Below are 19,796 nucleotides of genomic sequence, written 5' to 3'. Positions count from 1 at the left end.
TGCAGATGAATGAGGCCAGCTGGGCACTGTATAAGGAGGCCAGAAGCTTTGTAGGACTTGGGGAATATAGGCCAACGTACAGCTGAGCCAAGCCAGACCATCCAGGATTGTGGGAGAAGGAAGGTCAGAGCACTAGAGTGGGGAAAGACAAGGAAGGGTATAAGGGGAAGTGCAGGAGAAAGAGGGGAGTGGCTTACAAGTGGGGAAGTCATGACCAAGTGTATCTGTGGAAGCAGATGGGGGAAAGCAAATGAGAGCAGTTGAAGGTGGCAAGACCTGGAAAGATAGGAGACAAAGAGAAGGAAAGACCAGGAAAGACAAAGAGGGAAGGCTGAATAGGGAAGTAGGAAAGACCAAAATGGAAAGCAGGGAAGACAAGAATGAACTAGAATCAGGAAGAAAGATGACGTTAAACCAGACAGGAAAAGGAAGCAGAGGATGAAGGGCATTCTTGTGATAAGAAGGTAACTGGGAAAGGCAACAAATGGACAGAATAAGGAAAGGTGACGGATTGTAATTGGTTACTAACCACCAGAATAAAAGCATGTTGTATTGCAATGGTCTACGCATTTCACATGGCCTTAGCGGTATGTCCTTTTTCAGACCCTAATAATACCAATCTACCCAATGGGGGATGACGACACAAAGAGGAGATAATGCCCCACATTCAGACCACCAGCTTTCTGACTACTGCTGAACAGTAAATCCAGGATGACCTCCCGTGAGCCTTGGACCAATAATGTATGAGACAGTCCTATATTTCCCATGGCACCTAGGAATTCCTAAACTACTCCACTTGGGGTGCAATCCTAACCCCTTGGTTGGCAACCTTCAGTCTCGAAAGACTATGGTGTAAGCCTACAGCACCTGGTATTTCCAGGCGGTCTCCCATCCAAATATTAACCAGGCCTGACCATGCTTAGCTTCCAAGATCAGACAAGATCAGGCATGTGCATGGTAACAAGAGCTGTATGCTCTTATTTCCAGCACTGGCCTAGCGGTACCAATGGGACATGTGCTGCATCCTGCAGTTGGGTATCACTCACAGAGGCCTCCTCAAAGTAAGGGAAAGTTTGTTCCCTTACGTCAGAGCTGCATTGCCCTTATGTCAGTGCTGGAAAGCACTGACATAAGGGGTTAGGATTGTGCCCTTACTTGCAGGAACCCAACAGGAAACATGCTGCTTGGAGCAGACAGGAAAACCCACTTACTCTCAATGAAAATGAGTAACAACTGTTTATTATGGTTAGAAGGTATGCCACATTTTGTTTTTAAAAAGCATTTCCAGCTTCCATAGCTCCCAAATAAATTTCCCCACTGCTGCATCAAGGAACAGTTATATCTTTTCTGCCCTTACAGGATTGTCTGACAGAAAACAAGTGAGTTCAAGGTATGGAAAATTCCCCATCTGCAGAAACCTATTGCTATAGAATTTCACTCCCTCATCCTAACTACAATTCTTTAAGGATATAAACCATGGTCAAATAATCTCAACTAAGAACGCACTATCTAATACAACATTGGCTGCAATCCTCGGCATACTTACCTGGGAGTAAGCCCCACTCACTATAATGGGGTTTACTTCTGAGTAGATTTGCCGAGCCTTTGGCTTCTAACTTCGCTTGCTTACAACTGGAGTCCCAATCACCTCATTAAGTAATCAGAACAGGTGTTTAAATAGATGTGCATACTAATTGCAGATCATAGCCCCCAGAGTACATAGCTCATTAAGAGGTCACAAGGGAACAATGCAAGCTATCTGGGCAGACCAGAAGCAGTTCAGAGGCCCTATGCAGGGAGAAGAGAGAGCTCTCTCTCCATTAGTTGGTGCATGGAGGTAGTCTATTAGGCTTTGATTTCAAGTGACCACCATCATATATGTGGTTGGTCATTAGGTGGAATGTTGCTAAGCGATTCATGCCTGTACATAATTCCTTTGGCTGATATGCCACTACCCTCTAAATTCTGCTAGCTTCTCAAGATAGGAGGGTAATGCTTTCTTACCCTCCTTACCCTGTCAAACAAGTTGAGCAAAGTTTAGGGCATTGTTTATATATAGTTTAACACCTACCACAATTCTGATATTTTTAATATGTTACTTTGTTTCTCGGTTTTGACATCCTATGCAGTTGTACCAGACTGCTGCCAGTGCTAATGTATAACAGTGCTGATGCCAGTCAGCATCCTCTCTCTTGATGGAGTTGCTGATTGAGTCTTCCCCATTAAATCAGCTCACATACACAGTTGAAATATTTACCTACAGATTCCAATGAAAAGGATATCACAAGGAGCAACAGAGCCCATAAGCCTCAATGCATACATGAAGGGGGCACCTAGTCTTAGAGCCACAGCACATTGTGTGCAAGTAGACAGTCCCAAGTTGACTCCTTAGAATTCCTGTTAAAAGGGTACCAAGAAGTAATGCTGAGAAAGATCTTCACTTGAGACCTGGAGAGCCACTGTGTACCAGAACAAATCATACTAGGCTAGCTAGATGGATTATCATCTGACTCCGTATAAAGCAGCTATAGAAAAGCCAAAATGATTAACTTACCAAGAGTATCTGTTTTGTTTTCAACTGTTTCATTCACTTTCCTGGCTACTCTTGCAACAGCTTCACCCATTTTTTTCTCCATGCAGACCTGGTCCTACCGCAAAAGAATTTAAGGAAGATGCTGCCACTGAAAAAAATTAGAACACAAAACAATCACTGCCACCAAGTTCCATTCCACAAGTACAGCTACTTCAAAAAAAAAAGAAGTCTAACACACTGAAAGACAGAAAAGAACATTTATCATAGAACAGAGCATATACAATCAGGTTCTTTTCAAACATTTAACCACAGAGAGAAACCAGTCCCTGTCTACTTCCTTCTCCCTACTGCTGCACTTTGAAATTTAGTTAAAGTTTTTTTAAGTAATCCTTTCTGCCTCTAAAAAGATATTTAAGCTGTTTTAAAATACAGAGCAAAAATAAAAACACCACACACACACAGAGTAGAAAGAGACAGCAACAACAGGTCATAGTATTTTTATATGCGGGAAATACATGGGAAATTTACACATTAAACAGATGACAAGTTCAATAAGCAGGTGCACCCTGAAATGCAGAAACTGACCAACAAATACGTACAAGCTACAGAAGTGTTAGGCCTCTGATACAGAAGCTACTGCTATTCATCAGGATAGCACATTTGTAATGAAGTTAGAGCAAGTTTCCCTTCTTTTCCGAATATCATATTTTAAGCAGGCTTTCATTTCTCCTCATTTAACATCTGTGTATAAGAAAAATGAAATACTGAACACACTGAATTTTGAGCATAAACACACATGGCTAAAAGACTGAAGACATGGTCCATGGGGATTCACATATGAAAACTTTTTCACAATAGTCTGAAATCCTGAATGCACATCCTTAAAAGTCCCAAGGGGAAGCTATTTAAGGCTGCAATCCTTTATTTACCTGGAAGCACACTCAGTTGTATTCAGTGAGGCTTATTTGCAAGTAAACATACATAGGTTGCCTGATGAAGAGGTTAACACTGGGTCCTGGCCAATTTTTCAAGAGCACATACTTCTAAGATAACAGATGCAGTAACTTCACATTAATCAAGAGGGTATAACGCACTTCAGTCTGGAAAAAGTTATCAGTAGGGATTCTAGTGAGTGGAGTTGAAACCAAGTAGGAGGTAACTAAGAAATATCTTTTTCACTTCTAAAACTTTTCAAAACATTGGCGTTGCTAGGGGGGACCAGCCACAATGGGTGATGTGTACAGGGGATGACACCATTACTGGTCAAAAATTTTTAAATCCTGGTATGTTTGAATAATATATATATATATATTTGATGTGTAATTTCATGCAGAATGCAGTGAAACAAACTGCATTGAAATCTCTAGTCTGAAAAGTTATAGCCAAAAAACCAATGGGGTGGGGCAATGGTTCATCACCACATCCACCACCCAGGACATTGCCCCATCCGCTCCATGGGAGGAGGTCCATCATGGGGGGTGACATGCTTACATCACCTGGTGATGATGTAAACCCTAGTGACACACCTGCATGAAGGTTCCTGAGTGATCTTGTGCCAGGTGCTATCACTCAGCCTCACCTATCTCACAGGGTTATTGTAAGGACAAACTGAGGAAAGGAACTGTGTTCAATACCCTGAGCTCCTTTGAGGAAGTGTGGTATAAAAATGTGAAAAATAAGTAAATAAATAATTCCACCCCTCCTTTGATGACTTAAGAGCAAAGAGCATTTTGTATTTTAATTCAAAAAATAAGTGGGACTCAGCTGCTAAAATCAGTGGTTCTCAGCTGAAAATCTGCAGGGACAGGGCAATAGTGCATCACCACAGCCATCACCCAGGGCGTTGCCCTGTCCACTGCATGGGAGGAGGTCCATCATGGGGGTGACATGCTGGCCTCCCGCTGCAGTTGACGCAAACCCTAGGGACACCACTGTTTCAGAACAAAGCACTGTAAAATATATAACATTAAGGACGGGTCCATGAGCTTGCAGGCTAAATGTTCACACTGCATAGTCAATCGGTTGAATTTTTTGCTTTGAAAACAGGAGCAGTGAATGTAACTCACTGGTTGTTACCTGTCAGATCCTGATCAACAATTGAGTTGTACTGTCACCTTTCTTTTTTAAATAGTGTACAAAGAGAAGAGAGGGAGAGAGAAAAAACCCTTTATGCAGACATAAAAATGAGATCTCATAATGCAGACTGGAGTTTAAAAGGTTAGGCTTCCAACAGGCAACAACTGAGTAAGGTGACTTTAAGAAAAGCAGCTTTAGGTCCCTTTGAGAAGTATGGCGGGATAAAAATACTGCAAATAAATAAAAGACTAGATAGTTTATGGAATGTCCCCTCAGTTACCATGGTAGGCCAATGAAATGTCACAATGATAGGAAAAGTCAGCAGCTATGAGACCAGAATGGGATGACCATTAATTATCAGAATAAAAAGTGTAAGGGTTCTGACAATACATCTGATCAGACCCACCCACTGTGCAATAAGGAATGCAAGCAAGTACATCCTGCCCCCCCCACCCCGTGTGCCATTCTGCTTTATACAGCCATGCATTTATAAGGGTTAAACTGAAAACAAGGGAACAGTTCATCTGCCCCTTCATCTTTATCTGTGATTGTGTGGAGGGGTATGCAGCACAGGAAACAGGAGCAGTCAGAGCAGAAGCTCTTACTCCACAACCCGGAATATGGAGCCCAGTCCAACATTTATTGCCCAACATAATGTAGTCCATAATTGCTCATGCATTCCACTGATGCTTAGATTAGGATTTCTTTACATGTAACTTTGTTAAGAAGTTTTCCTGAGCACAAGAGAAATGACTCTGCACCTTGGTCCTATAATTAGCTGACAGAATAGCAGAACTGAAATGTTGGACTGGTTGGCAGATAACCAGCCTGCTGAACTGTTCTGCCAAACGAGTAACATTAAACCTGACTGGAGCCATGTTATGCTTTGCGCCAATCTAAAAGTATTACTGCCAACTGCAAACTGCGTTGGGGAGTATGCCACACTGCAGCTACTAACTTTTTGCACTCAGCTATTGCTTGCACCACACACTTTTTCTTCTTGGAAGCTAAATCTTGTTGATTTCAATAAAACCTAATCCTAAGCGAACACGTTTGGGATGACAACCTGAAGTATCTTCAAATATGAAAAGCCATGTGTTTGTGCTCTGGGTTCTGAGCTTCTCTGGCTGAAAACCGCTTCCATCAAGTACTTTGCAGTTAACACTCTTCCCAAGAAAAAGGGGTCTCAACCTTCCTTTCTGTGTTCAAGGTTATGTTTCCCACATGACTCAAAAGCTCGGACAGAAGTCTTCCAAGAACATCGCCCATTTGGACAAAAGAGCTTCTGCCTTGTACTCTTACTCTACCAACAGGTATGCACACCCTCTTCATCCAGTTTCTCTCCACTTGCATCTCGGAACATTGCTTTCTGGGTGCAAGATGTCCCTCCATGCTAACATGAAGGTTATTGAAACAAGTTCTATGTACTAAAATGATGGTCTTCAACCTTTTTAGTGCCACAACCCCTAAATATAGAAAGTATGAAACTGGGGACCCCACTGTCTATCCCACACCCCTCCCAGGACCCTATCTGCTCTCCCGACCTCCATATGCTCTCTCAGCATTGTTCACTGTAACAAATATTCTTATTAGAGAGAACAGGAAAAGTTACCATGAAGCCTGGCACTAGTGAAAGCTATTTTAGCACAACCCGAGCAGGACTGGGGCACCATTGTCTGATACTTGAAGGGGTACACCAGGTACCTCCCCCTTTACCTGGTAGTGCTCTAGTCCAGGGGTCTTCAACTTTTTTCATTCTCATAAGTTGCTGCGACCCCAGAACTGAAGCTTGGACCCTATTTGAGTCCCAACCCCAAGGCTGACACACAAAACAGGCACCCAAAAATATGACTAGTGTGACCCACATCACAGTTATGCTTACTTGCTTACTCTTTGAGTAGAAGCAGTGCACTTTGGAGTCACTACACAGATACAGGAGTCAGAAATGCTGCTTACTTTAAACTGGGGGAATCGGGCCTAGTGAAAACTGCTACAAACAAATAACAGTATTGTCTAGAAAAATTTTCCTCAGAACAACAGTGCGGACGAGGTGAAGCGTTGCACACCACCACAGTTCTGACTGGCTCCAAGGTGCAAAACTGAAGGGGTGTTCCACTCTTCAGCCATTGCTGCCCAACGTTGCATACACACAACAGGGATCAAATGTGTGTGCCTGTGGGCTGGCTAGGCAGAAATGGGTTTTAACTTCCCGTGCAAAGGCTACAGCAGCAGATCCCAGAAGCCTCAATACATACATGGGGGGGAGGGGCACTAGTTACACCTAGGGCACAAGCCTAACCAGGTCTACTCAGAAGTAAGTCCTAGTGTGTTCAATGGGTCTTACTCCCAGGAAAGCCCTAGTCTTCGAGCCCCAGCACGTGGGGTGTGCAGCAGCTGTAGGGAGCACAGCCAGCCCACCCTGGGCAGAGGCAGCTTTCAGTTTGTACCGGAAGTGTACTCTACGCGTCACTGCCTTGCCTCTTCCTATGCCCAGGAGCCTCTCGCGCTCCATTCAAGACATGGCGCTGGTGCGCTGCGCACAGACGCCCCCGCCCCAGTTGAGCGCGCGCCTCTTACCGAAGGGCTAAGGCAGGGCTTCCCTTTGCACGCTCCTGGGTGCCTGGCGCTTCTGGAGCCTGCCGGTCCGGGCTCCGCCTGCCCGCCCTCTCCTCCTGGCCATGCTGATAAGCAGCAACAGCTGCCTCCTGGCTCTAACCCAGCCTGGGCGGAGAGCGGCGCTCGGAGCTAGAGCCAATCGGCGCGGGAGCAACCGATGGAGGAAAGGGAGGCGCGCTCCTTCCCCGCTTGCAGAGCGCCCTCCGCTGTTGACAGCAGGCGCCTGCGATGCTCCTGTGCACTGAACAAACCTCCTTGCAAGCAGAAAGCCAGCACAGCAGGAGGAGGGCCAGGCTTCAACCTTGCCAAAGGGATGGGAGGATTCCAAATGACAGGAAACACAGGTGTTAACTGCCCAACGTTGCATATACGCAACGGGCTCAGATGTGGGCTGGGCAGAAATGGGTTAAACTGGTGTTGAGCAATGGATACAAGTCTCAGCCTAAGTTGCAACTAGGTATCAGCGCAGTAGGTACAACATTCCTCAAAGCACTCTTCTTTGCAGGTCTGGTGGGGTTATTTCAGGAAGCTGCCATTGTTGAAAGCAGTGGTTCTCACACATTTAGCACCGAGACCCGCTTTTTAAAATGAGAATCTGCCAGGACCCACCAGACGTGATGTCATGACCAGAAGTGACATCATTGAGCAGGAACATCTTTAACAATCCTAGGCTGCAATCCTACCCCCACTTACTCAGGAGTAAGTCCCATTTACTATCATTGTTAAAAGTGTATACATAGTAATCCCCTGGGGGCTGGGGATAAGAATAGGTCCTCAGTTTGGCTGTACTTGTCATAAGAGGCAACTAAACAGCCACCTGGTAGATGGGACTCTTTAGCCTGGGAAGGCAGCTCATCTGAGAGAAGGAAAACTCTGACCTCAAACCTCCACTGCCTTGTGGCTACATCCAGTTATGGATAAGGCTTCAGGAGTCAACCTCGAGGCAAAATCCGGAGCTGGAGTCCCTGAGGCAGTTCATGGCTGAACACAGTCACGTTCTGGCAACTCCTGCGACGCTGCTGGAACCAACCATATTGGCCTCTGCCTTTCCATTGGACCATTTCAGCGACGTGGACAGGGGGGATTTGCTGCATGGGAAACAGTCTAGCCTCCATACCTACTTTACCCAGGCTTCGCACACTGGAGAGGACACTCTGTTCCAGAACCACTATTCAGAGCGCGATACCATAGTCTTCTGAGACTGAAGGATGCCAACTGACTGATACATAGTAGCTTGTTAAAAGTACAGGTCTGTAACATTTCCCCAAATGTAGTTACATACCATGGTAGCATTAAGTCTAATATATTAAAAGTAAAATATTGAAATGAATGGGGACCCACCTGAAATTGGCTTTGAGCCATCTAGTGGGTCCTGACCCACAGTTTGAGAAACACTGCTGTATCTTATATCTGCATTTTCTTGCTTCTCCATCTGCCTCCTGAAGTTCGAAGTCCATGCAATCAGTGAAGAGATCCAAGACGTCTGCTCTGCTTTCTAAAGAAAAAGTAGACTTTTTGTCAATGGTGAATGCACATATCATAGGAGAATTAGGGACTTCTATAATAATCTATGCAAGCAGTTCAGGAATTTGGATTATGAACTCCAAATAAAAATTAATAGACCCATCTTGAACATTTTTACTCTGAACTCTTCAGAGTAGGTATGAACTTGAAGAGGGTGTTAGGCTGAACGGTGGTTGAGGTCCAACACTACACATTTGAGCAACAAGATGTATTAGAGCCCAGTCCTATATGCTCTGAGTGCCAGCGCTGAGCTCCAGCACCAGTGCTAGGTGTTGTAAACAAGCCATAAAGCACATTTACGGCACCCAGTGCATAAGGAGCACCAGCACTGGCCCACACCAGTCGACGCTGAGCCCTGCACTGGAGGGATGCTGCCTGGAAAAAACAAGAGCTCCAGGAGGTGGTAAGGTCTTTCGGGGTGAGGGAAAGGCATTCCAGGGCAGGGGGAGGAAGCAAGAAAGGAGAGGGGGTAGGACTGACAGAGCCCTGCTCTGCTGTATCCTATCCTCTGTGTTGGGCTGAAAAGCCAGACATGGAAGCTCTCAAGTCTGTGCCAGCTCTCAAAATTGCTGTTGCAGACTTGAGAAGCCCCTTTGCACAGCCTGGGCCTTTCCCCAGAGGAAAGAGATAAAAGTCCCCTTCCCCCAAGGAGACCACTGGCAGCCTCTGTGGTGCTGCTGGATACAGCAGTAGCCATTTTGATACCGCTGCACCTAGTGGTGCCACCAGGAATAGGGGTGGGCTGTTAATTTGCAGTCATCATGACTGGAGCTCTAGCCATTATTACTATTACTATTACTAAAGTATTTTTATACCACTTTTCAATTAACAGTTCACAAAGTGGTTTACAGAGAAAATAAAATAACTAATGGCTCCCTGTCCCAAAAGGGCTCACAATCTAAATGATGCAAATCAACAGTAGCAGACAGCCACTAGTAAAGACACTGCTGGGGTGAGGAGGGCCAGTTATTCTCCCCCTGCTAAATAAAAGAGGAGCACCCACTTGAAAAAGTGCCTCTTACCCAGTCAGAGGCCATGTGCAGCTTCTGTTGTAAAGGACACCAGTGGCAATTTCTCATACATAAGTGGGAAACATAAGATCAATCAAGGCAAAGAGTGTTAAAATGTTACAGCAAGGGTGTGATCCTAGGAGAAAAGAGTCATAGATGGCAGAGCTGGTGCCCAGTCAGAAAGAGGTAGAGATCAATAACAAGACAAAAGGCATTCATAGTTGCTCCAGAAGGTCTGAGCACCTCATGAATGCAAAGGGTGCTTACAGAGCAATCTCGCACACACTTACTCAGAAGCAAATCCTACTATATTCAATGGAGCTTACTCTCAAAATCACAGGATTGCAGCTTTACGCACTTTCCCAAATACCCAGCTAGACATATGACGAGAAACTTTCAGTGTACTATTTGGTAGACAGGAGGTTAGGCTGAAATTGTGCATGCTTATTTGGGAGTAAGCACCATTAAACACAGTAAGAAATACATCTTAGTAAATATGCATAAGATTTGGGCAGTTGTGTACAACCCAGCCAGAGATAATGATTTTGGCTGAATGGCTTTAAAAAAGGATTGGACAAGTTCACAGCAAGTCTATCAGTAGCTACTAATAATGATGGCTTTGAATTCAGCACTAGTATGCCTCTGAATACCAGTTGCAAGGGTGCAATGATGGGAGAGAAGTATTCCTTTCTCTCCTGCTTGTGGGGTTCCCAGAGGCAGCTGGAGGGCCTCTATGGGAAACAGAATTCTGTTTTGGTGGATTAGATGGGCTTTTGGTAAGATCAAGCAGGACTTTTCTTATATTCTTATGCAAGAGTTAAACATGTGCTTAATTGGACAGTGCTTTAACACTGCAGTACAGCAACGCATGGGAGCCTCCTGGCTCCTGGGGCCAGGCGATGTAGTAATGTGGAAACATCACACCCCATGTCATGGCTGGATCTGACCCCCCTGCTTCTAGAATGCCTCCATTTCTGAACTGTTCAGAGCCAAGGGAGGGCGAGTGCGCCCAATTTGCTGCGCTCACCACCTTGTGACGATCCCGGGAAACCTGGAGCGCCGCAAAGGGGGAGGGTATCACCCCAATTGCCCCCACACATGCTACTGACACCCCCTGTGGTACCAAGGGCCAGCCCCCCTCGTCCATTACTGGCACAATACTTAAAGGGGGAAAAGGGGAATAGAGAAGAAGTGTGGGGGAGAGGTGTGACGGTTCCCTGTCAGGTTCCCAGCAATGTGGGCCCCTTCTGCTGCTGCACTGCATTGCACCTGTGCTGCAGTGCCATCTCCAGATGCTCCATGATGATGATATGCACATGGGCCACACGGCTGAGCAGCTTGGTGGGAGCAATGGTGGTGGAGTAGAGTATTGGAGACTCTTCTGCTCTTCCCTTCCATTTTCCAATCCAGGTAGTGGAACAGTAGCAGTGTGTGTGGATGGAGGTGGGCACTCCCCCATTTATCTGCTGCCTCAGATGAACAGCCTCAGTCAGCTTCATGGATGGCCCAGCCCAGGGGGTAACATGCAAAGTGAGTAACATAAACTGCATTAGGGTTGTGCAGTGCAGGGAAGGCAGAACTGCCTCACCATAGTCCATGGGAAAGCACTGCAGCTGCCCCACCCAAGGAGGCTCTGCTTACACCTGACGAAAGCAGCTGCAGTGCTTTTCCATGGACTATGGTGAGGCAGTTCTGCCTCACTTGCCACCTCCCACATTGCACATCCCTGAACTGCATCCACATTAGACACCTTGGCCATTGGTCCTTCCAGTTCCAGTTCCTTCAAAGAAACATAACTATGAACAAACCAGGATATTTTGGACAGTTCTATACTCACTGTTGTATTTCTCTATTCTGCTGGTGCTGTCTTTTGGATACAACCTAATAGAGGCTTCTCTGGTGAAGACTCCAGTAGAATGGGAATTATGTAAAACAAACTCTGGCTCAAATCTTGAAAAGAAGGTAATGGGCTGTGGGGGGGGCAGGGGGGAGGGACGGAGGGACAAGGCCTGATGCATAGTTACACACAGGGCTTTTTTTCTAATGGAATGCGGGGGGACGGAGTTCCGGCACCTTTTTGCAGGGGCCCCTCCCCTTTAGAGGCATTCCGGGGGGGAGCAAAATAGAGGCACTCGTTGGGTGAGTGCTGGAGGGTGCAGGATGGGCGGGCGCCTGACCCCTGCCTGACCGCACAATGACCCCCTCCTGCCCCCATCTCCAAGCTCTCGCCTGAGCCCAGCCCGCCTCCCCTCCCCCCACGCTCTGCTTCCCAGAGTAGCTTCCAAGCTGGTGGAGGGCGTGGGGGACACGTGCCGACGCCGAGAAGGAGGACAGACAGACAGCCAGCCAGCCAGCCAGCCAGCCAGAGAGACAGGCTGCGGCACCCACGGAACGCCTAGGTACTGGCTTGGCAGAGGAGGAGGGGAAGGAAACTGGCTGGTGCAGCCCTGTGCCAATCTGCAGCATGAGTCTAGGCATGTCTACTCAGAAGTATGTCTCATTGTGCTCAATGGGGCTTGCTCCCGGGAAAGTGTCATAGCCTTGCAGCCTGAGTAGAAAGGCAGAGGAAGGGCTCTGTGGCTGCAGTCCTCTCCACACTTTCCTGGGAGGAAGCCCCACTACCTCTAGTGGGACTGACTTCTGAGGAGACAGGCACAGGATTGGGCCCTGAGGCTGCCATCCTATCCACAGTAAGCCCCATTCACTATAATGGAACTTACTTCTGAGTAGACAGGCACAGGATTGGGCCCTTAGGCTGCAATCCTAGGCACTTTCCTGGGAGTAAGCTCCATTGACTAGAACAAGACTTACTTCAGAGCAGACATACCTAGGATTGGGCTCTTAATCCTGGCAGAGATAAATATCTGCACCCATTTTCACATGCTAAGGGCAGGTGAAAAGGGATTCTACATGTGTACAACGTGCTGTCCAGCCTTGCCAGAGATAATAATAATAAACTTTATTTTTATCCCGCCCTTCTCCCCAAAGGGACCCAGGGCAGCCAGAGATCCTCCTCATCCTTCCCCCACAAGCATGCCCTCCGCCAGCCAGCGTTTGCAGCTCCTCTCCAGCAATGCACAGCAGCTGCTCAGGGCAGCAGAGAACATACAGTTGCATGCTAAGCACCTTCCCAAAGACACAGAGTATTCTGATACCTGAATTAAACCATATTTAATCGCTTGTTTGCAAATGTAGCTGTTTCTATGTGCACCTAAGGACCCCTCTCGTGTAAGAATTCTTTTTTTGTTCTTACTCCCACAGTTGCTTAGAGTAATTTTACTACATGGAACTCATGCAAGCCATTTTTCAGAATCCGTTCACTGCTTCCTCTCCTCGAAGTAGTGCCACACTACATACTACACGCTACAAGTGCACCTGTACAGTATTTTTCCCCATGTGTAGAAAAAGAAGCTAGGGGGAAGGGGATGTGGAGACTGACAGCCCAATCCTATGCATGTCTACTCAGAAGTAAGTTCATCTTTAGGGTGGAAGCACATAAAAAATATTTTATTTCTCCAATAAAAAATGGTTTATAAACAAACAAACAAACAAACAAACAAGTTGTGAGTTCCTGCACCTTTTTATTTACAAAAAAAGTGCTGGTTACACAGAAGTAAATTTAATTGAATTCAGTGGAACTGACTCCTAGATAATATGATTGCAGCTTTAATTTATAAAGTCCTTTCTTTTCTGAAGAGTTAAAAGAATGCTTATATACTGTTTTGGTAAGAAGCTGATTGGGATTTATTTTTTTCTGTTAAACATGAAGCAGACTGGCAGATTTCAGAATTAGATGTACTAAAACCCAGTGAATCAGTGGGCCTAGGGGAGCCTAAATGTGCACTGAATTGCATCCACAGTCACATTAGTCTTCAGAAGAACAGAATTTCTTTTGCATAACTGAATTGCTAAAGGTCAAGAACATAAAGTGTATCTAGGATTTTTACTATCAACTTGTCGATGTTGCTGCTGTGATAAATAGGAAAAAAAATTGCCTCATGCCAAAAGAAACATTTAATTCTTTATCTACCATGATGAATCATACAGTGAGAAATATAAAAACCAACCTGCATTCAAAGCTCTATGTAAGACCAATTCCAAACTGTGATACTACTCGTAAGCTGGAGCCTATGTGTGTTTATCCTGAAGTGAGTCCTGTGTTACTCATTGGGGCTTACTCTCAAGGTGGTGTGTGTATCGCTGCTACCAGAAGTTAGGAATAGGAACTTATTCTTCCCTTTCCATGTGTTGGTTTTGTGCATCAGTTACATCTGAAATGAGGATACTGCTGTGGATTGAATTTATTAATATTTTATTTATTACAGTATTTATATACAGCTTTTCTCATAAACTCAAGATGGTTTATATAGACAGGCTGAACATAAATGCCATTTTTCAATAAGGTGTTAACAAGCATTGTTCCATGAAAAAATCTCATAGACCCCTCCATTTCTCCAGGAGTTTCCCTTCATAGTGCAGTTGTCATCCTGGCTGCCGATCCTTGCACCCTCCAAGCTTTTGCAGGCAGCCACAAACCAAGCTTCAGATGCGTTCTCAAGATATCCATGTTTTGCCAGCTAAGGGCCCAATCCTATCCAACTTTCCAGCACTAGTGCAGCTGCAATGCAGCCCCGAACAAATGTTTCCATACCTTGAGGAGGCCTCTGTGACTGCCTCCCAGTCCCCACCACAGGATGCCATGCATGCCCCATTGGCACAACTGCACCAGCACTGGAAAACTGGATAGGATTTGGCCCTAACTCTGCCACAGAAATATGCCAGTGACCTCTTACAAACTCTCTCTCAGTCTTTCAGGCACAAGTCAATGCATGTCTATTCAGAAGTAAGTCCTATTGTGTTCAATGGGACTTACTTCCAGGAAAGTGGGTACAGGATTGCAGCCTCAGGGCACAATCCTATCTAATTTTCAAGTGCAGCCGTGCCAATGGGGCATGTACTGCATCCTATGGTGGGGAAGCAGTCACAGAGGCCTCCTCACAATATGGGAACACTTGTTCCCTTACCTTGGGGCTACATGTGCCGGAAAGCTGGATAGGATTCATCAGTGCCGGAAAGCTGGATAGGATTGGGCCCTCTCTTCCAAGCAGCTGATCCTACTTAGCTTTTTCAGGCAAGGCAACAGCTTTAACCTCGAAACCACACCTCCTGCCCAGTAAAGTTCATTCTTAACATTACAAAATAAATGAAAAAATTGGTTCATATTTTCAAAGGCACTGTCAGACAAGGAAGAACCTGCAGCTTAGTGGTTTAGTGCAAATTATGGATTCAGATGGGTCCAGGTTCAATCATCGGGTACAGCATAGAAAAATTTCTAACTGTAACTCTGCAGTCACTGCCAGCTAGCATTGGGCTAAATAGATCAGTAGTCTGACCTAATCATAAGGCAGCTTCCAAATGCAGTGATTTTCAACCAGTGTGTTGAAAGTCCAGCAGATTGCCAGGAGATGTGCTAATGACTACTGGCTCCAGCTTTGTTCCCAGATACAGATAGCAGCAGACACGGGCAATGATGGTATCAGACAGGCCCTAGGTCCAACACAGAAGAAAACTGCTCCTTTGAAGTCTGCCACAGGCGCGGTCATCCAGGACCGGGCGCAGCAGATGGGACGTTGGGTGCAGCACTACTCTGAGCTGTATTCCAGGGAAAATGTAGTAACCAAAGAAGTGCTGAACAACCTTGAGTGCCTGCCTGTGTTGGAGGAGCTTTACAGTGAACCAACCCTAGCAGAACTTGGCCCTGGACTCCCTTGCCTCTAACAAGGCACCTGGGAAAGAACAGCATCCCTGCTGAAGTCCTAAAGTGCTGCAAAGAGATCAACGCCACTGAGCTGCATGAAATCCTCTGTCTCTGCTGGAGGGAAGGTGGAGTACCACAGGACATGAGGGATGCAAACATCGTCAAGCTGTACAAGAACATAGGCGACAGGGGTGACTGCAATAACTACCCCGGCAGCGTTGTAGGGAAGCTGTTTGCCTGAGCTGCACTAAAGAGGCTCCAAGTATTTGCAGAGAGCGTTTATCCAGAATTGCAGTGTGGATTCCAAGCAAACAGGTCCACCACTGATTTGGTATTCTCCCTTAGACAGCTGCAGGAGAAATGCAGGGAACAACGACAGCCACTCTTTATAGCCTTCATAGATCTCACGAAGGCTTTCGACCTGGTTAGCAGGGATGGCCTCTTCAAGATTCTCCACAAGATTGGATGTCCACCCAGGCTCCTCAGCATCATCAGGTCTTTCCACGAGGACATGAAGGGCACTGTAGTCTTTGATGGCTCAATATCAGACCCCTTTGATATCCAAAAGAATATCGGTTGAAGCAGGGCTGTGTTCTTGCGCCGACCTCATTTGGGATTTTCTTCACTGTCCTGCTGAAGCATGCCTTTGGAACTGCAACAGAAGGCATCTGTCTCCGGACCAGATCAGTTGGAAAGCTCTTCAATCTCTCCATACTGAGAGCAAAGTCCAGCTGAAATGTCTGCGTGACTTCTTCTTTGCCAATGATACAGCTGTTACCGCCCACTCTGCCAAAGATCTCCAGCAGCTCATGGATCATTTTAGCAAGGCCTGCCAAGACTTTGGACTGACAATCAGCCTGAAGAAAACACAGGTCATGGTTCAGAATGTGGAACCCTCCTGCATTACAATCCTCTGTGCATGAACTGGAGGTTGTCCATGACTTTGTGTACCTTGGCTCAACGATCTCTGACACTCTTTCTCTCGATACCAAGCTAAACAAACACATCGGTAAAGCAGCTACCACGTTTTCCAGACTCACAAAGAGAGTCTGGTCCAACAAGAAGCTGACAGAACATACCAAGATCCAGGTCTACAGAGCTTACATCTTGAATACATTTCTGTACTGCGGTGAATCATGGACTCTTCGCACACAACAGGAGAGGAAGCTAAACGCTTTCCACAGGCACTGCCTCTGATGCATCCTTGGTATCACCTGGCAGGACAAAGTTCCAAACAACATAGTCCTGGAACAAGCTGGAATTCCTAGCATGTATACACTGCTGAAACAGAGATGCCTGCATTGGCTAGGTCATGTCGTGAGAATGGACAATGGCCGGATCCCAAAGGATCTCCTCTATGGAGAACTAGTGCAGGGAAAGTGCCCTACAGGTAGACCACAGCTGCATTACAAGGATATCCGCAAGAGGGATCTGAAGGCCTTAGGAATGGACCTCAACAGATGGGAAACCTTGACTTCTGAGTGTCCCGCTTGGAGGCAGGCTGTGCAGCATGGCCTCTCCCAGTTTGAAGAGACGCTTGGCCAACAGACTGAGGCAAAGAGGCAAAGAAAGAAGGCCCACAGCGAGGAAGACAGACCAGGGACAGACTGCACTTGCTCCCAGTGTGGAAGGGATTGTCACTCCCGAATTGGCCTTTTCAGCCACACTAGACGCCATTCCAGAACCACCATTCAACCATTCAACCACCATTCAAAGGACATCCCCACTGGATCAGGCCATAGGCCCATCTAGTCCAGCTTCCTGTATCTCACAGCGGCCCACCAAATGCCCCAGGGAGCACAACAGATGGACCTGCATCCCGGTGCCCTCCCTTGCATCTGGCATCCTGCAGATAGGTCAAGAGACCTGCATCCCGGTGCCCTCCCTTGCATCTGGGATTCTGACATAGCCCATTTCTAAAATCAGGGCGTTGCACATACACACCATGGCTTGTAACCCGTAATGGATTTTTCCTCCAGAAACTTGTCCAATCCCCTTTTAAAGGTGTCCAGACCAGACGCCATCACCACATCCTGTGGCAAGGAGTTCCACAGACCAACCACACACTGAGTAAAGAAATATTTTCTTTTGTCTGTTCTAACTCTCCCAATACTCAATTTTAGCGAATGTCCCCTGGTTCTGGTGTTATGTGAGGGTGTAAAGAGCATCTCTCTATCCACTCTGTCCATCCCCTGAATAATTTTGTATGTCTCAATCATGTCCCCCTCAGGGACATGGCTTTTCTAGGCTGAAGAGGCCCAAACGCCTTAACCTTTCCTCATAAGGAAGGTGCCCCAGCCCAGTAATTGTCTTAGTCGCTCTCTTTTGCACCTTTTCCATTTCCACTATGTCTTTTTTGAGATGCGGTGACCAGAACTGGACACAATACCCCAGGTGTGGCCTTACCATCGATTTGTACAACGGCATTATAATATTAGCCGTTTTGTTCTCAATACCTTTTCTAATGATCCCAAGCATAGAATTGGCCTTTACTGCCACCGCACACTGAGTCGACACTTTCATCGACTTGTCCACCACCACCCCAAGATCTCTCTCCTGATCTGTCACAGACAGCTCAGAACCCATCAGCCTATATCTAAAGTTTTGATTTTTTGCCCCAATGTGCATGACTTTACACTTACTGACATTGAAGCGCATCTGCCATTTTGCTGCCCATTCTGCCAGTCTGGAGAGATCCTTCTGGAGCTCCTCACAATCACTTCTGGTCTTCACCACTCAGAAAAGTTTGGTGTTGTCTGCAAACTTAGCCACCTCACTGCTCAACCCTGTCTCCAGGTCATTTATGAAGAGGCTGAAAAGCACCGGTCCCAGGACCGATCCTTGGTGCACACCGCTTTTCACTTCTCTCCATTGTGAAAATTGCCCATTGACACCCACTCTCTGTTTCCTGGCCTTCAGCCAGTTCTCAATCCAGGAGAGGACCTATCCTCTAATTCCCTGACTGTGGAGTTTTTTTCAGTAGCCTTTGGTGAGGGACCATGTCGAACGCCTTCTGAAAGTCCAGATATATAAAGCCCACGGGGTCTCCCACATCCACATGCCTGTTGACCTTTTCAAAGAATTCTATAAGGTTTGTGAGGCAAGACTTACCCTTACAGAAGCCATGCTGATTCTCTCTCAGCAAGGCCTGTTCGTCTATGTGTTTTGAGATTCTATCTTTGATGAGGCATTCCACCATCTTACCTGGTATAGATGTTAGGCTGACCGGCCTATAGTTTCCTGGGTCCCCCCTCTTTCCCTTTTTAAAGATCGGCGTGACATTTGCTATCCTCCAGTCTTCTGGCACCGTGGCTGTTTTGAGGGACAAGGTGCATATTTTAGTCAAGAGATAAGCAACTTCATTTTTCAACTCCTAAATAACTCTTGGGTGGATGCCATCAGGGCCCGGTGACTTATTGATCTTTAATTTATCAATGAGGTCTGAAACATCTTCTCTTTTAACCTCTATCTGACTTAATTCCTCGGTCAGGAGGGTCCATTCAGGCAGTGGTATCTGCCCAAGATCTTCTGCCATGAAGACAGATGCAAAGAACTCATTTAATTTCTCTGCCATGTCTAAGTCTCTTTTTATCTCCCCTTTCCCTCCCTCACCATCCAGAGGGCCAGTAGTGGGTTTCCTGCTTTCCTGGTGGGTTTCCTGCTTCTAACATATTTGAAGGAGCTTTTATTATTCCCCTTAATGCTGCTGGCCATGCATTCCTCATAGTCTTACTTGGCCTCCCATATCACCTTCTTACATTTCTTTTGCCACAGTTTATGTTCCTTTTTATTCTCCTCATTAGGGCAAGGCTTCCATTTACGGAAGGAAGCTTCCTTGCCCTTTACAGCCTCTCTAACTTAGCTCGTTAGCCATGCGGGCACCCTCCTGGATTTAGTGGAACCCTTCTTACTTTGTGGTATACACCTCTGCTGGGCCTCTATTATTGTTGTTTTAAGCAGCCTCCATGCACTCTGGAGAGATTGGACTCTTTTTACCTTCCCTTTCAACCTCCTTCTAACCAGCCTCCTCATTTGAGAGAAGTCCACCCGTCAGAAGTCAAGGGTTTTTGTGAGAGATTTGCCCGGTATTCTTCCCCCGACGTGCACGTTGAAACGGATCGCAGCATGATCACTGTTCCCCAACGGCTCCGTAACATTGACATATCTAACCAGGTCCTGTGTACCGCACAATATTAAATACAGAGTCACCTGTCCTCTGGTGGGCTCCATGACTAGCTGTTCTAAGGCACAGTCATTAAGCACGTTAAGGAATCCGGTC

General features: G+C 46.3%; 1 protein-coding gene and 1 pseudogene across 2 annotated transcripts in view; both read right to left on the bottom strand.

Annotated features, from left to right (window-relative positions):
• Positions 1 to 19,796, bottom strand: part of LRRC20 (leucine rich repeat containing 20) — a 137,619-nt gene that overhangs the window by 116,420 nt on the left and 1,403 nt on the right. The window contains exons 2-4 of one of the 2 annotated variants that reach the window (XM_066622139.1): positions 18,722 to 18,829; positions 8,567 to 8,720; positions 2,555 to 2,681 (exon numbers count right to left, since the gene is read on the bottom strand). In XM_066622139.1, the coding sequence (XP_066478236.1) occupies positions 2,555 to 2,636 (82 nt within the window). In that variant the 5' untranslated portion in view covers positions 2,637 to 2,681; positions 8,567 to 8,720; positions 18,722 to 18,829. Of the gene's footprint in view, positions 1 to 2,554; positions 2,682 to 7,186; positions 7,327 to 8,566; positions 8,721 to 18,721; positions 18,830 to 19,796 lie in introns of those variants that run through there. The other variant, XM_066622138.1, reaches the window with a different exon arrangement.
• Positions 856 to 975, bottom strand: LOC136646115 (5S ribosomal RNA; annotated as a pseudogene).

This window comes from Tiliqua scincoides, chromosome 3 (assembly GCF_035046505.1).
Source record: "Tiliqua scincoides isolate rTilSci1 chromosome 3, rTilSci1.hap2, whole genome shotgun sequence".
NCBI classification, from domain to species: Eukaryota; Metazoa; Chordata; class Lepidosauria; order Squamata; family Scincidae; genus Tiliqua; species Tiliqua scincoides.
The sequence above is the reverse complement of the archived record's forward strand: the minus strand, read 5'-3'. Positions and strand labels throughout refer to the sequence as shown.